Below are 20,518 nucleotides of genomic sequence, written 5' to 3'. Positions count from 1 at the left end.
CATCAGTTTAATTAAAGATTAATCTTTAATTCCTGGAGACTCCAGGAGAATTCTGGAGAGGTGGCAACCCTAGGTATTTCCTAATGGTAATGGCTTCAGGTCCCCTTATTTTTTTTATGCAAAAGGTTGCCAAATGTCTCTCTCTCCAGCCTGGCCCTCCCCACCGCTATTATGCATTTCATCTTGCACAGGTCTAACATTACATCCAACTGCCAATTCCAATCTCCTGAAAAACAAACTCCCTTCTCTCCCTTCCAAACTCTCTCCAGGTGTGTCACATTCCATCAACCTTCCCTCTCATGCACTTTTGCAACCTCCAAGGTTTATTAACCAGGCTGTTTCTAATCTCCCACTGCCCATCACTGCCTTTGTAAAACCTCTACATTATATCATTTCAGTTTTGTTTCAAACTCAAATCCGCTTGGCCAAACTCAATCTCAAGTAAGCACCCAAACCTATATTTGGGTGCCTAAGTAACTGGCTTGCCTTTCTGAACTAGTGAACACCCAAAATTCATTGGACGTGAAGGACACTTATTGTTTAGATGGCTAAATGTAAATGTAAAATGAGGTGCATTGGTAATTTTGCTTTTTTCTACCACTTGATACTGGTTTCACCTTCACTGTTGCAACATCCTTGTCTTTGGCTTTGCCTCATTTTTCTCCACCCCATTCGATACACAGGCTTGGAAGGAGAAGATATTTTATCAGTATACTCCTGGGGGAATTCTGTGCCAAAAAATACCTCACATAATATTTTAAAATTCTGCAAAATTCTGCATATTTTATTTGTCAGAATAATGCCAATTTCAGTTGTCTTGGTAATTTATCTCAAAATACCTGTCAACAAGTATGTCTGAAACTCCTGACTCAAAAAAGATCCAGGAAATGTTTTTTTGATAAATAATAGGCATATTAATACAGAACTTTGAATAATAATTATTTAAACTACAGTACAGAAACATATTTCCTGCCCTCCTCAGAAGCAGTGTAAAGGCTTGGGGGAGTCAGGGGTAACAGAGGAAGAGGGAAGTAATTGCTGGGCAGAATCCTGGAAGTGAACCTGGAGGGTTGTTAGATGTGGGTGGGAGAAGTATGGAATAGGTTTTTTTGGCGGGTGGGGGGAAGGGATTGTTAGGGAGTTGGGGAGCCTCCCCCATGCACATCCTGGCTGACCACTAGCCTCTCCTATTCAGTCAGGCATATCTACCCCATCCCCATGTGTCCCTGCAACCACCTCCCCCCAAGTGTCCCTGAACCCCCTGTCCCCATCTGTCCCTGTGTCCCCATTCAGCCAGCTTTCCTCCCCTGCCCCCATGCAGCCCTTTCCCCCCATTCCCGTGTACCCCCACACTCCCATTCAGCTCCTATCTCAATACGGTCACCGCACTAGCTCCTGTACCCCTCACTGTCCCCAGTCTGTCCCCCTCACTAGCCCTTCATGAACTCCAGTCTATGTGACCCCCCCCCCCCCCCCGCCCACAGCAGCCCAGTGTGCCATACTCTGTAGGTCCCTCCCATATTCCATGCCTCCTGACCTGGCCCTGTGGGCATGTTGCTGTGAGGAACACAGCCTCTGACCTCTCCGTGGCTGGCTGCTCCAGCCTATGAGCCAGCTGCCCTGTCTCCTGGTGTCACAGCAGCCTCAGGTGGGCAAAAGGTGTAGCTGCAGCGCTTCTGTGCAAGAATCTATTTTCTGCGGAGGAAAAAAAACTGTGCGGGATATGAATTTTACACATGCACAGTGGTGTACAATTCCCCCAGGAGTATCAGTAAATGTCAATAAATGTTGATTTCATCATGCACGGAAACCTACCAAAAATTATTTCCATTAATAATAATCAACGTTTATAGATAGGCAAAGTAAGAACAATGCTATGCAATGTTATAGTTTAAGGCTATTTACTATGTATATTTTGCCACGGGATGCTGAAAATTTGTGTTTTAATAGTTACACAAAGTTTTAACTTTCTGAATATTAACATGTACTGGCGATAAATAATTGTGTGACCTCCCCCATAATTTCCCAAAACTGTGAGAATTTAAATAGATTAAAAATAGAAAAAATTAAAAATAAACACCATTATTTTCTGTCAACGTTATAAAAATAATTGCATTCTGTCAAACCTAGCTATACAAAATACTACTGCTAAAACCATCCTCCTCTTGTCTCTCCAGCCTTGGCATTCCTTTCTTCAATCCCCTCTACTGGCTTCCTCTCAACTTCAGTGAGGTAGCAGTTTTTGACATCAAGTCTATACAGGAGCATTACTCTCTTTTGCCTTTACAACCATCCTCGCTTTTCTATCTCCCAGACATCTTTGAACCTTTCCCCATGCTGCCACTTACACTTGGAATTCCTTCCCTTTCCCTCCACCTACTGTTTCTTCCTTCAACTCCCTCCTCAGGACACTTCCTTCCACAAAGCCTCTCCCTGCAAATTCACCAAAGCATGACATTAAAGAAAGTAACTTCACCCTTTTGGATTTAGACTATTATGTGGTAAAGCGTATATTATGCTTCTTCACAACTGTTTTGCTTTTTTTGTATTTGTAGTGTCAGCTCTCTGGGGCAAGGACTTTGTGTTTCAGAGCGCATAAAACCCAGTACACAACAGAACCATATCTTTTAAGCAACCTTGCCACCCTAGAATGCAATGAAGATGCAGCCACTGTTTGTGACCTTTTTTAGCTAGCGCCATGCATTGTATTGCGCTACAGTGAAGTAGGGTTGATTTGTAATGAAACATTAGAATACGAGGGTGAGTGCCACAAAAAATGCATGTAAATGAATTGATAAGAGTATTCTGGGCAAGACTGGAGAGCTGCTGTCCACTGGAGCCTGACATAAATAAGACTCAGTTGCATGAGGCTGTCCTTCCGAGAAGTATCTTGAAACGGTGCTGACGTGCTAGTCCTGAGAATGTAGTGGCTGGACAAACCTTGGAAAATGAAGCACTTTATCTACACAATAGTTATAGTATGGCTGGTGGCAGTGCAAATTTCTATACCACAACTTCCCATTCCAGTGCAAGTTCCCCAACTCTGCCTCAACCTTAAACTGGAGAAATTCACTCCTATGGATGGTCACCTCTGCCTGTTGAAACTACTTCCAGGGTTCCCATTCATAAACACTTATCCATTAAGAACTGGATTTAACCCACTCAACTTTTCACTTAGGCTCCTAAACAAATGCTGACTGGAATGCTTCATCCATCCAAAGTCAAATCTTGAAGACAGGGAGTAGGTGAGGGACTTAGGAGGTTCCTGTCTGAATACAGGAACTAGCAACTGATTTCCAAAAGCCAGAAACTATTGGGCATGAGTAGGGAAGCTTCCAAACCATTGAATTCTTTGAGAGGACCAACTGACATAATAGCGACATTGTTGTTCTCAGTGCTACAGTGAGATAATCCAAAACATTTGTGAGCTATTTAAAGGTTCTGTCCTAAGACAGTTGATTTGTACCATGTACTATATTTTCACACTGTTTCAGAGAGCTCAAGAAAAGATTTAAACCACCTAGAGGAATAACTTAGCAGTGACTTTTTTGAAATATGCTAGTAGCAATTCCTTGCAACAAAAGTGATGTGACAAATTTGAGGAGTTTTACAGTACTAATGCTTGTTATTGCTTCTCACAAAATGTTACCAAGCTTACAATAATCTTTACACTTTCAGCAAAAATGTGAACAGTATATTTAAATATATTAAAAAGAATAAAAAAAAACATTTCACATAAAACATTTGTTGCCGTATGAAAGTCCTTTAGCAATAAATGCTCACACCAGTATTTAAACATTGTTAAAAGTATAATGATCTTACTAATAAATTATGCAACAAGAGAGGTAAACAAAATAAAATTACAATATAGCTATCAGTATTCTTCCAAAGAACCCATGTGGATTCGGAAACCTCATTTTTAGATGACTAATTAAGAAACTGCTATTTTCAGAGCAACAAAAATAAAAGCTTTTATTTGTTCATTTGAATATAAAACAGGCGTTATCACAGATGTACAAAGCGTACTGGTGGTTTAACATACAAGAAGATTGCTGTCCTTTGCACATAAAAACTTTTGTTAAACTGTGATTGGCTGAGTTACATGAATTTCTCTAACCAGTCACCACACTCTATGAAATAACGCTGCTAACATTCAACTGATAAAAGGGACAGTCTTCCCTTGGGTAAAGTGTCAAGCAGGATTAAATATATATAATAAACAAGCACCATGAGGAATCTGCTCCTGTTTGATTAGTTTTGTGTTTAAATGTTCATTGTGTACCCTCTTTTTTGTGCATGTGCATCAAATTGATTACATGGTTTTGTCTGACTTCAAAAGCACAAGGTCACAAGACAAACATTTTATACATTCTCATGAATGGTTTATCTACAGTACAATTTCTAATACAGAACAATCCTTCTTTATTGCTCAGTCTGATGGTACTTAGTGTTTCCTTCCTTTTGCTTGCATAACCAAACTAGAAATTCAGTTTATCATTTCTCTTAACTCAGAATTTAACAACCACGGGTGACAGGGTGCAGAAGAGATCTGTTATTCACTGTGTTTCACAACTGCATTCACAGTTGTTTTTCCTATGACTGTGAAGTGGACTTGGTGAAGGTTAAAGTGATGTTGTAAATGACTGCTGAATTTGTTTTGCAGTACTGAGATCAGCAATAGCAGGACTTCACGAGTTAGTTCACATGCTGCAATTATGGTTGTCATCAATCAACATCTTTTCTGAAACCTTACAATGACTTGCCATTAAGAATGGATTTTATTCTTTCTGGGGAGCAGAAAAAGGAGTGAGAGAATATAAGAACTGGTCTTCAGAGCATGAGTAGAAATATTCACAGGACAGTGAAATCTGAGAGTGGTGTGAAATAAAACAAGTCTTACATAGTAAGATGCTCTGTACTGTACATGCAGACTAAAATGTCCCTATCTTTTAAAGAGATTTTAAACAACCAACACTGTGTCTTAGAAGCCAAACAAAACTATCATTAGCAGGGGTCCACTGCCATAGATATTTTCCAAAGGCAGACAAAATACGTCCCTTATGCGTGTTATAAAAATGATTACGTTTGCCCTGCAACAACCTTAGTCATGCATATCTGGTCATGAGAGTCAGCACATGAACATATTTTGGACATTAAGAAAAGCATTCTTGGACTGCTGCTGGTAAACCCCACTCTTGATCACACACAGGTCAACTCAGTTACAAGGGAACGAAGGGACTATGAAAGTTAAAGGAAATAAAGACACCGGAACGGGAAATTGAAGATCTAGTTTACCCAAAGGCAGTAAAATAAAGGCAGCTGTGATAAATGTTTTCCCACTGTTCCCTACTGATGGCCTCAGTTCTGAGACCTTGGGACTCAGTTCCTTAAAACAGGCATTTCAGTTCCTCCGTTAGTTCACTTGGTCTAGGGACTTGTTAGGAGATGCACAATTTGTGCTAAATCAATTGTAATGACTACAGGTTATTCTCTGTTGAAGAATAAATTAAAGACGGTTAAAACAACAGTTTTCTATAAGTGTAAACTGGATGTATTAGCCACCAAGCTACGTGGACCAGCTGAGAGGCAAATTGATAACTCTATGCAAATAACCACCAAAACCTTTCCTTATCACAACAAAAACACCAACTGAAATGATGACAAAAATTGTGCAACAAAGTTATGCAGCTACAAACCAGTGCTATTCTTCAACCTGCCTTTTCTAAAGTCTAACAAGTGTATGCACATGCCAGCACAAATATTGATTGTTGACTCCATGGCAAAGAAAAAAAAATCGTATAGTGCATCTTTAGTCTTAAATTCATTCACCGCCTTAAAGGCAGCAATAATTCCACTTGCTGGTATCTAGAGGGTTTTTTTTTTTTTTAGACAGGGATACTTAGCAATCCAGGATTGCTTTTTCTCAAAAAAATTGTGAGCAACATTTGGTTATCTACAGTGGGAGACACCATGCAAGTGACAAGTACTGCATTTTAAACTTTAAAATCTTTTTTGTCATTAGTGAATTTATATTTCATATATATATATTTGATGTGATACTATCCACTCAAGATAATACAACACTTTGTTTTTATATTAGCAAACATTACAAGAGATTAATATTCTTGAATGTTTTTTTCTTTTATACTTCTAAAGAGATCAAAATAAATTAAACATTTTGTACATAATTACAGAAGAAGTAGTTAACTTATTTTATCTTTTTAGTTTAGTACAAAGATATTTGCAAGTTCATAGCCGAAATACACCTTATTTATAAATTTCTTCCACTCTAACACTAGTATCAAAGGCTCTTTGGCCTTTGTGCTTTTGACATCTCTGACAGAGAAAGCTGCTAGAACTCTAATTGGAAGGTGCTATTTTGGGCATTTTCCTCGTACCTCTACATAGTTTCCTAAAATGGTGGGATCTAAAATGGCTTAAATTAGTAATGGATCTGTATTTGTATGTTTTTTTATGACGCGTCAAAAACAACTGAACATAATTCTTTGTCATCGTATATAAATTGTTAAAAAGAATCCACTTGGAGGGCAGAATAAAAAAATTAGCTACTTCAGCTTTACTCAACATAAAATACAAAGCCACGTTTACTCAGAAAGCAGTTTCATCCAATAAGTAAAAAAAACCTAAAATGGGCTTTTCCAACAAACTGAAGGGCAGTACTCCTTAGTCCTTCTGCGTTAAAATTTAGTGGTAAAAGAAAACACATTTCACATTTTATTTCCTGCAAACCGTGACTGCTTTGAAAAGTCATAATAGATACAGTTCCATTCTGATGAGTATCACCCTCTTATCTGCACATTTTTAGTGGACACGAAAAAATTGTATACATCTATAGTAAAGTCCATGGAAGCCTTAAGATACAAGACTACATGTTGTAGGCCACATAGATGGGATCTAGCTGGTCTGCCAAAAATCCATCTCGTAGGTGCATACGTTGTTTCTCTCCACGGGAGTTGATAGGAATTACACCAATGTCCACCACCACCACCACCCCTACAATCAGATAGTGTTCCTCCAGGACCACATTGGTGACTAAAGGAACCAGGTCCAAGGCTTCTTGCTCTGATCCATCCAGCTCAACTACAACGACCAACAGATTTGTCCAGGTAAACACCGCACTAGAATACACAAAAAACATAATTATTAGAAGCTTTATGAGTTTTTCTCCCAGGCTGACACATCATGTTTTATCCACAGTGGGTGTTTCAAATATACTGCACTTCCTGGCTGCTTTCCACATGGGTATCACAGACTGCAGGAGAATTCATTCACAAGTAGAGACACAAACCGTCCTGTTAGCTGCTGTTTTAATACTATGTTTTGGGGTCTCTCCCCACCCCCACCTTTTCTTTCTTTCTTTTTTGTTGCTGAGAAAAGCGAAGGGAGTGACAGCTTCACTTTTACATATAGCATATACACTGATACAGATAGTATGTATAACATGTAGTTATACATACTAACTAAATGTTACTGACATCTCATTTACTTTCTAGCTAAGGATAACAGGTTTAAATGTCACGCTTTATTCCACACAAATAAAGCATAACAATTAAGGGCCCATTCTTTCCCTTCACATCTGGAGCACGGAAGGGGAGCGTTCCGGCACGTTGGCATGTTCTTCCCTCCAGTCCAGTCCTGCCCCCCTCATCCCATCCCAAACTCCTCCAGAGCCTCAGAACTCCCACTGGACTGCTGCAAGTTTGAGGCTCCAATATGATGCAGTCTCACATTTATTCACAGATATTAAGGATCATGTAAGCGCTTGTCTCTTTGGAGAGTTGGTGCGCGGGAAGCTGGGGTGTAAGTTTACAGCACTCTAGTGTGCCACGCTACCCGGCTACTGTGCACGAAAAGTTCTGTAAAAGTTCAGATCAAAGAGCGCTAAGAAGCTTTTAGTGCATGGCGTCAGGGCCCACACAGACGGTGCACGGCAGGCTACAGTACTGTAGCTTTACACCCCAGCTTGCTGCACACTGAGACTGACATCCACAAGTGGAGTTAGGGGTGTGATTCCCAGCTCACGCAGACATACTCACGCTAGCTCTCACTGAGCTACAGTGCTAAAAATAGTGGCACAGGCAGCACCGAGTGCTGGCCTAGGCTAGCTGCCCCGAGCATGTATCCACAGGATCCAGGCAGCTGTGGCAATCACATCACTAGCTCCAAGCGTAGACATAGCCTGACTCTGTATAGACATGCTCTTAGTCTGACCTGCTACAGAACCCAGGTTATAGAATTTCGACTGGGTAATTTGCACATCAAGCCCAGTAACTTGTGGCTGAACTACAGCATCTCTTATCTGTGGCTGCAGATACACACACCTTCCACACCTAGACCCACACAAAGAGGGGTAGTTCTGTTGGATTAAATTCTTTTGTGCTCATTGGCTTGGAAAGTCAGTGGACAGAAGTAGACAGGTTGAGTGGCTGCCTTCTGCCTCCATTTTGCTAAAAAAAAACTACTTTGATTTATAATTATATTTTAGCAGAAGGTCTAATGAGTTCTGAATGATGTTGAATATTAACAAAGTACAGTGGTCAGTCTGAGAAGATGCCTCTTTCTCTCTTATAAGCCTCTGGAACATTGATGGATTGCTTTATATATACACCTTAGTGTTCAGATGACCTGAATTAACATTTGCAACAAGAAATCCAAAAGAAAAGTTACTTTAAAATAATAATGACATCCTGGTTTTCACCTACCAGGATGGCCTTCCTGGGGAAGTAGCTAGATCTCACAGCTTTCCCTGCCCTCCCCGCCACCCCCCCCATACTTTCTTTCCTACTCTTGAAACCAGCAAGGTTAAAATTCCATCCTTGGCCACTTGCTACATCAAGATGGTGCGGCATTTCTAGGGCCATCTGTAGATTACAGTAGAACAGGCTAAGGCTAACCACAACTACAGTGTGAATTACTGACATTTTCAGTTGTAAGGGTCAAGTTCTAAATATTATTTTAATACTTTAATTAGATCATGCTTTGATGTTCAGGAACAACCCAGGATTGAGTATGCAGTAGAAAAGGGTGGTTTGTTTTTATTTCTAGTTTCTAAAACAGAGGAAGACACAGAAGAAACCTTATTTCCCTAGACAGATCAGAAACACCAGCCCTTTTATAAGCAGGATTTTGTTTGGAAGCTATTTTAACTGAACTATTTAACAGAGGGAGTCTATCTAGCAACACTACATGTAAGCTTCATGAAAGTGCAATTTTGCTGGTACACAGTCCTGACTGACTCTAGGAAAGCATGAAAGGTCCTATTTCCATTTGATTTATTGGGGCTTTCTAAAAAAACCGAAACAAAACAAAAATTAACGGTTAAGTCTAAACATTTGCAATAGTTCAGAACCTTTGGAATGTAATTTGAAAGTTTCCCTGGCATTGTTTTTCTAGACAATGAATTAAAACAGAATGGAGCTTGGGATGCTGGAACCTCATTTCAAATGCAATGGCTAGAACTTGCTGGTGACAGACACCTCTCTGTACAGTCAAGGATCATATTATATTTATGCACTCCACACAGAGACCCTTTAAAGTCACGTTGAAGTTGCAGACATGTATCAGTGTTTCGAATACGTATTTGCTTTCTAGAATTCTTGAGTTGAAAAAAAAAATTAGGAACCCATGAAGGTTGCATTTCCACAACAAGGCCGAGTCATGCTCTGTAGACACAACAAAAGCCAATGAGTTGGAAACTGCTCCCCTCCTGCAAATCCAGCTATATTCCATTGCACTAACCTCATCAGGAAGTACCAGTTAAGTGGCTGTAACGCTTCAGAAGGGATTGAGCTATAATAATGTATTTCAAAATGCATCCAAAATGCTTCCTGTGGGTTTACACATTCTGTCATTGTGCACAGAGGGAATGCCACTTCCTTTCAAATGCAATGAAGACATATGCTCTGTTCCTCTTTCCAGGGTTAGAAGTTTAAATGAGGCAGCATTGTGTATTCTTAATTAAATTATAAGCACGTCCATAATTTCTTAAGGTTTCTTACATTATTTAAAATGTTTTCAAAATGCAAGTTTTGCCTACATTGATGCATAGCTAAGTCAGCCATCAGACAGAAATGGATTCTTTAACATCACATGGTAAATACAGGTGGCCACTGAAGTGTCTTTAGTGGTTCCTCTCTAAGTGGGTGGGGGAACCTGAGCACTTAGCAAACTGGGCAGTCACAACACAGGCCCCACTTCCCTTGGGGGGCTTTTCCCCTTGAGAGCCTCCTAAATTCTCTCTAGTTGGCAGGATAAAAATGAGTCATAAACCCTCACACACTCAGGGATACTCCCTCCCTGTAGTCCCAGCAAAGAGAGGGGTGAGGTGGTGAGTCTACAGTGTTACCAATGATCCAGCCCTGACATAATGAGTTTGGGGAAATTGCTCTGGCTGGGTCCCTGAGGCAGGCTTAGTCTGTCTGTCTTACCCTGGGGGTCCACTGTACTCTGCCCAGGGTTGGGGTGAAGGTCTCCTGCTTAGGAGTTCCCTCTGCAGCTTCAGGAGTTGCTCCTGCAGTCTGCTGCGTAGGGCAATCCGGCTCCTTCCCTCCACTGACTGCACTTTCCTGCCTTTTAAAGGCTTCCTCATTCCTTAGCGTCTGAGGATAGGACAAGAAGCAATGGGCTTAAATTGCAGCAAGGGAGGTTTAGGTTGGACCTTAGGAAAAACTTCCTAACTGTTAGGGGGGTTAAGCACTGGAACAAATTGCCCAGAGAGGATGTGGAATCTCCATCAATGGAGACTTTTAAGAGCAGGTTAGACAAACATCTGTCAGGGATGGTCTAGGCAATACTTAGTCCTGCCTTGAGTGCCGGGGACTGGACTAGATGACCTCTCAAGGTCACTTCCAGTCCTATGATTCTATGCATTATTGACAGGGTGGGAGGGGTGGGCCTAACCCTGCCACCTTGGCCTCTCTGGCCCCTTCCTCAACTGTGTGGGGCCTTTACACTCCATCACAGTTACAGACTGTGGATTTTATACTACTGGAATTATCAGGAGAAAAGACATATCTAAAATAACTGTCCAGACCAGACTCCTCAATAAAGTTCGGACAGTTGGATCATAAATCAAATCAACAAGGTACCAACTTTCTTAACTGACTTAAAGGTGTCCCAGTGAGCACCGATTTCCTTAAGCAGAGTTGTAAAAATAGTATTTGGAATATTTTCTACAACAGAGTCTTATCACAACTCTACTGGGTAGTGGGTAGATGGTGGTGATTATTTGGGTTCACCTCTGCAGCTTGCCATGAAAATGCAGCTTTAACTCCGAAATGCCTTTGTTTCTACTGTTTTGTTTATTGTTTATTCTGATGTGTTCTGGAAAGGTAATAAACGCACACTCTTGTGTCCGTAGTCTTGAAGGTTTGTGTGTGGGAATTTCCTTGTCTAGAAATGGTCTGTCCGCTGGAAAGGAACTCTTTTCCTACAGATTCTGGGAGAGTCAAGGGGACAGAACAACCCCTTAGTCCACTGGCTGCAAAGACTCCTGCAAACCAGTCTCCACCTGCCATCCTGGTGAGGCAAGTTCTGAGGTTACAAAGGAAATTAAAATTCTTCACAGTTCTGGATGTCAGGAGCTCATGTTGCGCCCCTGCAGGTGTGTGTAGGAGTGGATCTCCCATTCTGTCAACCTAATGATTACAAGACTGAGGCTCTCCATCATTACATTCATGGGGGCAGAGGGAGAGAAATGCAGGTGACAGGAGGCTTCGGGGGAAGGGGAGGGCAGTAGAGATATGAGGAATACTTTCCCCTACTACACTGATGTGCATCCTGAGGCTTCCTGGCCCCAATGGCAGGGGAGCTGGGGATTGAAGAAATCCAATGCTGCTCCCTCTGGCTACATCCTACTGTTTCCTGGGATCCAAGCAAAGGTTTCTGCAGCACCTCAGGAGATAAGGGATGAAGCATTCCCTGGGGCCTCTCTTTCTCTCATCCAATAAACCTTCAGATGCCCGAGTGAGACTACTATGGCTTCTCGGACGGCTTTCAGGGGACTGAAGAATCGACCGAGGCCTTGTCTACTCTTGAAAGGGTAGAGCTGTACTGGCACACTCTCCTCTCCCAGTGGATATCAGCTTATAACAGCAAGAGTTAAACTAGTGCCCTACACTAGAGCTTTTGCTGTCATAGTCTTGCTCGCTTGGGTGGGAGTGGGAGGGGGGAAATCACATCCCTGACTGACCCAGCCATGCTAGCAAAACTTGTAAAGTGTAGACCAGGCCTAAGAGCTACGGTGATGGGAAAGGATTGATTACTCCACCAGCATCCCTTTATTGGGCTCAGGAAGCAGCTGGGGAGGGAATCTCTGTTCCCTGGAGCCTCCTATGCAGGCATCAGGGAATAGGGAATAAAGTCTCCACCCCATCAGGTGGCTCCGGACAGCGAAAGGTGGTTGCTAAGGATTATCGCTAATGTGCTGCTTCTCCCCACCCCCAGACCTGTTCCTGGCGATGCTGCATATTGACCATCCTTACGAAGTGTGCAGGAGAGGGCTTCTCCTGTGCATCTCACAAGGCCTATACAGAGGCATGGCACCGGTTGAGGACTGGTGGCTGAAGGGAGCAGCATACGTAGAGGCCTCTCCCAGCCTGTTCACCCAGTTCCATGCAGCAAATTTGGGGAGTGAAGAATTCCTCTCTGCACCACCATCTGCTGCTCCCATCAGTCTGTAGCACTTGTGATTAATCAACAAAGAGCTTGTACCTGAGTTTGCAAAGTCACCTAAGGGATGTGGATGGCCAGTTCCCAATAACTTCAATAAATGGACATCCATGTCCTGAGGTGGATCTAAAAGTCTCAGTTTACTATTTCAAGAATTGGTAACTCTTGAATGTTGACTTTACTGAACCACACTTTGGTGCAGAGTACTTGATCTGAGCTAGGGAAGAGGAGATTTTTAAGTTGTCTCTCTTCTGTTCCATTGCTCAAAAGTGGTAAAATCATATTAGAGGACTTCTCGAATTCCAGTGGACACCATTATTTTAAAGGTGTTCTAATTCACGAACGCTTTGTCCACATAAATTCAAATTTTGTATGTAAGTTCTACCTCCGCCTAAGTACTAACCTAACTGTTTTCACAGAATCATAGAATATCAGGGTTGGAAGGGACTTCAGGAGGTCATCTAGTTCAACCCCCTGCTCAAAGCAGGACCAATCCCCAACTAAATCATCCCAGCCAGGGCTTTGTCAAGCCTGACCTTAAAAACTTCTAAGGAAGGAGATTCCACCACCTCCCTAAGTAACGCATTCCAGTGTTTCACCACCCTCCTAGTGAAAAAGTTTTTCCTAATATCCAACCTAAACCTCCCCCACTGCAACTTGAGACCATTACTCCTTGTTCTGTCATCAGCTACCACTGAGAACAGTTTAGATCCATCCTCTTTGGAACCCTCTTTCAGGTAGTTGAAAGCAGCTATCAAATCCCCCCTCATTCTTCTCTTCCGCAGACTAAACAATCCCAGTTCCCTCAGCCTCCCCTCATAAGTCATGTGTTCCAGTCCACTAATCATTTTTGTTGCCCTCCGATGGACTCTTTCCAATTTTTCCACATCCTTCTTATAGTGTGGGGCCCAAAAGTGGACACAGTACTCCAGATGAGGCCTCACCGATGTCAAACAGAGGGGAATGATCACGTCCCTCGATCTGCTGGCAGTGCCCCAACTTATACATCCCAAAATACCATTGTCCTTCTTGGCAACAACAGCACACTGTTGACTCATATCCAGCTTCTCGTCCACTGTAACCCCTAGGTCCTTTTCTGCAGAACTGTTGCCTAACCATTCAGTCCCTAGTCTGTAGTGGTGCATGGGATTCTTCCGTCCTAAGTGCAGGACTCTGCACTTGTCCTTGTTGAACCTCATCAGATTTCTTTTGGTTCAATCCTCTAATTTGTCTAGGTCCATCTGAATCCTATCCCTACCCTCCAGCCTATCTACTTCTCCTCCCAGTTTAGTGTCATCTGCAAACTTGCTGAGGGTGCAATCCACACCATCCTCCAGATAATTTATGAAGATACTGAACAAAACTGGCCCCAGAACCGACCCTTGGGACACTCCACTTGATACCGGCTGCCAACTAGACATGGAGCCATTGATCACTACCCGTTGAGCCCGACAATCTAGCCAACTTTCTATCCACCTTATACTCCATTCATCCAGCCCATACTTCTTTAACTTGCTGGCAAGAATACTGTGGGAGATTGTGTCAAAAGCTTTGCTAAAGTCAAGGAACAACACGTCCACTACTTTCCCCTCATCCACAGAGACAGTTATCTCGTCATAGAAGGCAATTAGATTAGTCAGGCATGACTTGCCCTTGGTGAATCCATGCTGACTGTTCCTGATCACTTTCCTCTCGTCTAAGTGCTTCAGAATTGATTCCTTGAGGACCTGCTCCATGATTTTTCCAGGGACTGAGGTGAGGATGACTGGCCTGTAGTTCCCAGGATCCTCCTTCTTCTCTTTTTTAAAGATGGGCACTACATTAGCCTTTTTCCAGTCGTCCGGGACTTCCCCCGATCACCATGAGTTTTCAAAGATAATGGCCAATGGCTCTGCAATCACATCTGCCAACTCCTTTAGCACTCTTGGATGCAGTGCATCCGGCCCCATGGACTTGTGCTCGTCCAGCTTTTCTAAATAGTCCCGAACAGCTTCTTTCTCCACAGAGGGCTGGTCACCTCCTCCCCATGCTGTGCTGCCCAGTGCAGCAGTCTGGAAGCTGATCTTGTTCGTGAAGACAGAGGCAAAAAAAGCATTGAGTACATTAGCTTTTTCCACATCCTCTGTCACTAGGTTGCCTCCCTCACTCAGTAAGGGGCCCACACTTTCCTTGACTTTCTTCTTGTTGCTAACATACCTGAAGAAACCCTTCTTGTTACTCTTAACATCTCTTGCTAGCTGCAACTCCAGGTGTGATTTGGTCTTCCTGATTTCACTCCTGCATGCCCGAGCAATATTTTTACACTCTTCCGTGGTCATTTGTCCAATCTTCCACTTCTTGTAAGCTTCTTTTTTTGTGTTTAAGATCAGCAAGGATTTCACTGTTAAGCCAAGCTCGTCGCCTGCCATATTTACTATTCTTTCTACACATCGGGATGGTTTGTCCCTGTAACCTCAATAAGGATTCTTTAAAATACAGCAGCTCTCCTGGACTCCTTTCCCCCTCATGTTATGCTCCCAGGGGATCCTGCCCATCAGTTTCCTGAGGGAGTCAAAGTCTGCTTTTCTGAAGTCCAGGGTCCGTATTCTGCTGCTCTCCTTTCTTCCCTGTGTCAGGATCCTGAACTCGACCATCTCATGGTCACTGCCTCCCAGGGTCCCATCTACTTCTGCTTCCCCTACTAATTCTTCCCGGTTTGTGAGTAGCTGGTCAAGAAGAGCTCTGCCCCTAGTTGGTTCCTTCAGCACTTGCACCAGGAAATTGTCCCCTACACTTTCCAAAAACTTCCTGGATTGTCTGTGCACCGTTCTGAGGCAGATATAATCTTTTTGTGGACTTTAAGAGGTGTCGGGGCGGGGGGCGGGGAGACACCTGACTTAAATTGCAAACCTCAGATCTGTTACCTCATCTCTGTAAGATTAAACTCTACATAGACATGCTACATGTAGGCCATTTCATAGTGGTGCCTGAGCCATGGAGAAATAAGAAGTAAGGAGACGGCAACTATGAATTATGTTACCATAATTCCATTGAGGTGTTTTGATGAATGAAGCCTCAGTAAAACTAAAATCCTGCCTGCTACATTTTATGAAAAGTAAAATCCATCAATATCCCGTTTTAAATTAAACAATCACACAGTCCTTTTTCACATCTGTAATCCATGGTGTTCTACTGCTTTGTTGAGTTTTCCCCTCTCTGTGTTTGTTGTGGTTTGGTATTTTGACAGGAAGACATTTTTCTTACAAGGAGGAAACAGTTAAGAGGGTCACATAGATTGTGACTGATAATTAGAATAATGTTTAGTTCATTTGCATGCTGCAGTTCAATTAGTGAAAGTTGCATTTTATAGTAAGATACACATGTAATGATTTAATAAAATACCCTTATTAGCCAATAAAGTGCACGCTGTCATAACTATTAAATTATTATTTGTATTATGGCACCACCCAACGAGGGTCAGGGTCCCACTGTGACAGGCGCCAGACAGACATATGAAAAATATGGTCCCAACTCTGAAAATCTTACATAATAAGGATGTGATCATCAACAGAATCCATGCAAGACTTTGCTTACATGGAGCTGATTACAGGACTGGGGCCTGAATTAAGACAAGGTGCAAGAAGTAGATAAAGGAGCAGGGGAGGGCAGACCACGGCTGCAGTGATAAGATGTGAATACTCATACCAGCAGCACAACTGGATTGCAATTTTGATTTTTTACAAGATATAAAATATACAAATAAATATCAGCTACCCACAGCAGCCATCTGCCTATCCACGGTCTACAGTTACCTGTATAAATTCCACTGCGTAGGCATACTCGTCGCCATAATTATTGAAAATATTGAAAAATATAATGAGCAAGAGATCTGTTTTGACCAGTAGATGTAAAGTTAATGCCCTAAGTCTAGAAGAGGGTAGGCAGAAAGTGAAATATATACTGAAAATGGGTGAAGTTTTCAAAAAGCACCTAAATCTCACTGAAAGTCAATGGGACAAAGGCACTTTTGAAAATTTTACCGAATGCCTTCATACAATATTTTCTGCAAGTATAGTACTGGCCCCTTGCAAACAATTACTTATACAATATATAAATGCTACAAATTGTGTTGTAGAAACCCTCAGGAAAAGCAGATAATCACTAACTCAGCATCTTGATATTTAATCAATAATTGGTCTCAGCTCCATAATGAAACTAACTTGCTATGTTGCTTTCTAAAGGAATTCCAAAAAAGATTGAAGAAAGAAAACAAACAGCTAAGCTTCGAAACCCCACTGCTAAATAACTCAGAATAAAACCAAAACCCCACCAATTACCACCAAACAGCATGTTACATGTTTTCAAAAAAACCCAAAAAGAGTAAAGAAAATTGTCTTTTCTGATAAAAGCAGCTTATACCAAGTTTTAGCTTAGAAAGTGTATAATTTATGATCAAGTGATAAACTCCTGGAACACTGGTATATTTCCTAAATCAACTGCGCTATCCAAGCAAAAACACAGAAAACATCTTACAGGCTAGAGTTTGATATAATGTTTCACAACACTCACCATTCTGTGATGCTCTTGTGTGCTCTAATTACTGATGTCTCAATATCAATTGGATGATATCTCATCCCTCGTAACTCCATGGCTTCATCTAGTGCACCCACAACATAAAGTGCATCATGTCGCTCTAGTTACAGAGAGGGAAAAGCAACGACTTAAATCTGTACTATATTAAATAAATTATACAAATATCCACATTAGTAAAATAACAACATTCCATTTATAAAGTATCCTTGAATTTCAGAAGATCCAAAGCACTTTACAAGTTATATACATTCACAATTACTGAAATGCAATGTGCGATGGAGGGCAGCAGCTAATTAGGTTGCTGAGCACAACATGGGAGAAGAAGAAATTTTTAGCCAACACCGGATCAAATCTCTATTCTTATGTAGAGCAGACAGAGTGACTTGTATGGCGTTCTGTTTATCTGCTTCTGAAGGACAATGAGTGAAACTGACCCTTCTGGGATTTGAATCTATCTTGCAGCTTTGAATATTAAACCACTATGGTGTCTGCCTATGATGCCGAAATAATATGTTATATTGCTGATATCAAATCACTGATTAAGACAAAACTATGACAATGTTGCAATTTGTTTGTATCATGAATTTTTATCAGTTAGAGACAAGACAAAAAAAAACAACCAACCACCCCTAGGCTGAGATGAGAGTTCTTCTGGGATCTTAGGCTTATCATAAACTAACATATGTCATCCATAAGAGAAAATATATTGGCTGTGGCAATGGCGTTTGAATCTCAATGAAGACATCTCCCAGATGCTGTGTAGAAGAGGGACCTGTCCTTCTGAAGAGGGAGTTGAGAAAGGAAGGAGAGGGAGGTGTGCCACGACTACTTCATGGGAAGATTTATTCCACTGGAAACGAAAGACTAGAAAACACTCAGTTACTATTCTCTCAGAATAAGAATCCCTGCTGCTCCTTGGACCCCTTATAGCTTCAGGGCATCTTCCTGGATAAAATAATTAATAAAGCGAGAAAATCCTACAAAATGCTTTACAGTAACTCCTCACTTAATGTTGTAGTTATGTTCCTGAAAAATGCGACTTTAAGCGAAACCATGTTAAGCGAATCCGATTTCCCCATAAGAATTAATGTAAATGGGGGGGGGGTTAGGTTCCCCGGAAATTTTTTTTTTGCCAGACAAAAGACTACACACACACACACACACACACACACACACAGAGTATAAGTTTTAAACAAACAATTTAATACTGTACACAGATATGATTGTGCAGCTTGGTTGAGGTGGTGGAGTCAGAGGGTGGTATATTTCCCAGGGAATGCCTTACTGCTAAATGATGAACTAGCACTCGGCTGAGCCCTCAAAGGTTAACTCGTTAATGTAGCCTCAGACTCTACAAGGCAGCAGGAATGGAGGGAGGGGAGACAGCATGGCAGACAGAGACACGCACCCTGTGTGTGAGAGAGAGAGATGCGCATTTCCCCTTTAAATACGCTGACACCACTCTTAAGTTGTACTTGTGGCACCTTAGAGACTAACCAATTTATCTGAGCATAAGCTTTCGTGAGCTACAGCTCACTTCATCGGATGAATACTGTGGAAAGTGTAGAAGATCTTATTATATACACACAAAGCATGAAAAAATACCTCCTCCCACCCCACTCTCCTGCTGGTAATAGCTTATCTAATGTGATCACTCTCCTTACAATGTGTATGATAATCAAGTTGGGCCATTTCCAGCACAAATCCAGGTTTTCTCACCCCCCCCCCCCCCCACAAACTCACTCTCCTGTTGGTAATAGCTTATCTAAAGTGACCACTCTCCTTACATTGTGTATGATAATCAAGGTGAGTGATCACTTTAGATAAGCTATTACCAGCAGGAGAGTGGGGTGGGAGGAGGTATTTTTTCATGCTTTGTGTGTATATAATAAGATCTTCTACACTTTCCACAGTATGCATCCGATGAAGTGAGCTGCAGCTCACGAAAGCTTATGCTCAAATAAATTGGTTAGTCTCTAAGGTGCCACAAGTACTCCTTTTCTTTTTGCGAATACAGACTAACATGGCTGTTACTCTGAAACCTGTCACTCTTAAGTTCACTACCTTGTTAAGTTAATCAGCAAGCTGGGATCGCAGCAGCTGCTACCAGGAAGCTCCCTCTGCCCTCATGTCCCTCCCCACCCCCCCCGATGGAGATGGGGTAAGTGGGGTGCAGGAGCAGGGGGACACCCTGACATTAGCCCCGCTCAGCAAGCAGAAGGCTCTGGAGAGCAGCTCCAAGGCAGAGGGCAGGAGCAGCACATGGCAGTGCGGGAAGCACGAGAAGCTGGATATGAGTCAACAGTGTGCCTTTGTTGCCAAGAAGGCCAATGGCATTTTGGAGTGTATAAGTAGGGGCATTGCCAGCAGATCGAGGGACGTGATCGTTCCCCTCTATTCAACATTGGTGAGGCCTCATCTGGAGTACTGTGTCCAGTTTTGGGCCCCACGCTACAAGAAGGATGTGGAGAAATTGGAGAGAGTCCAGCGAAGGGCAACAAAAATGATTAGGGGTCTGGAACACATGACTTACGAGGAGAGGCTGAGGGAACTGGGATTGTTTAGTCTATGGAAGAGAAGAATGAGGGGGGATTTGATAGCTGCTTTTAATTACCTGAAAGGTGGATCCAAAGAGGATGGTTCTAGACTATTCTCAGTGATAGCAGATGACAGGACAAGGAGTAATGGTCTCAAGTTGCAGTGGGGGAGGTTTAGGTTGGATATTAGGAAAAACTTTTTCACTAGGAGGGTGGTGAAACACTGGAATGCGTTACCTAGGGAGGTAGTGGAATCCCCTTCCTTAGAGGTTTTTAAGGTCAGGCTTGACAAAGCCCTGGCTGGGATGATTTAGTTGGGATTGATCCTGCTCTGGGCAGGGGGTTGGACTAGATGACCTCCAGAGGTCCCTTCCAACTCTGATATTCTATGATTCTATGAGGGCCAGCTGAACTGCCGGCAACTGGTAGCCTCCTGGGCGGCTGCCGCACAGGGGACTTAGGGGAGCGGGGAGCTGTTGGGGGGCTGCCAGTCCACCCTGGTTCCAAGCCCCCCCCAGCTAGCTGCAACGGGCTGCTCTTCCTGCAAGCAGTAGACAAAGCAGGCGGCTGCCAAACGACGTTATAGGGGAGCATTGCGCAACTTTAAACGAGCATGTTCTCTAATTGATCAGCAAAATAACAACGAAATGTTAACTGGGACGACTTTAAGTGAGGAGTTACTATATAAGATTAAATGCCTTTAGGAAGATCTAAATATG

General features: G+C 42.4%; 1 protein-coding gene across 11 annotated transcripts in view; it reads right to left on the bottom strand.

Annotated features, from left to right (window-relative positions):
- Positions 1-3,945: 3,945 nt before the first annotated feature.
- The window catches only part of DIP2C (disco interacting protein 2 homolog C), a 486,518-nt gene continuing 469,945 nt past the window's right edge, over positions 3,946-20,518 (bottom strand). For all 11 annotated transcript variants that reach the window (XM_037891029.2, XM_043541506.1, XM_007054120.4 and 8 more), the window contains 2 exons: positions 17,239-17,362; positions 3,946-7,139 (listed from right to left, as the gene is read on the bottom strand). In XM_037891029.2, coding sequence (XP_037746957.1) covers positions 6,887-7,139; positions 17,239-17,362 — 377 coding nt within the window. In that variant the 3' untranslated portion in view covers positions 3,946-6,886. The remainder of the gene's footprint in view (positions 7,140-17,238; positions 17,363-20,518) is intronic.

Source organism: Chelonia mydas, chromosome 2 (assembly GCF_015237465.2).
Source record: "Chelonia mydas isolate rCheMyd1 chromosome 2, rCheMyd1.pri.v2, whole genome shotgun sequence".
NCBI classification, from domain to species: domain Eukaryota; kingdom Metazoa; phylum Chordata; order Testudines; family Cheloniidae; genus Chelonia; species Chelonia mydas.
The sequence above is the reverse complement of the archived record's forward strand: the minus strand, read 5'-3'. Positions and strand labels throughout refer to the sequence as shown.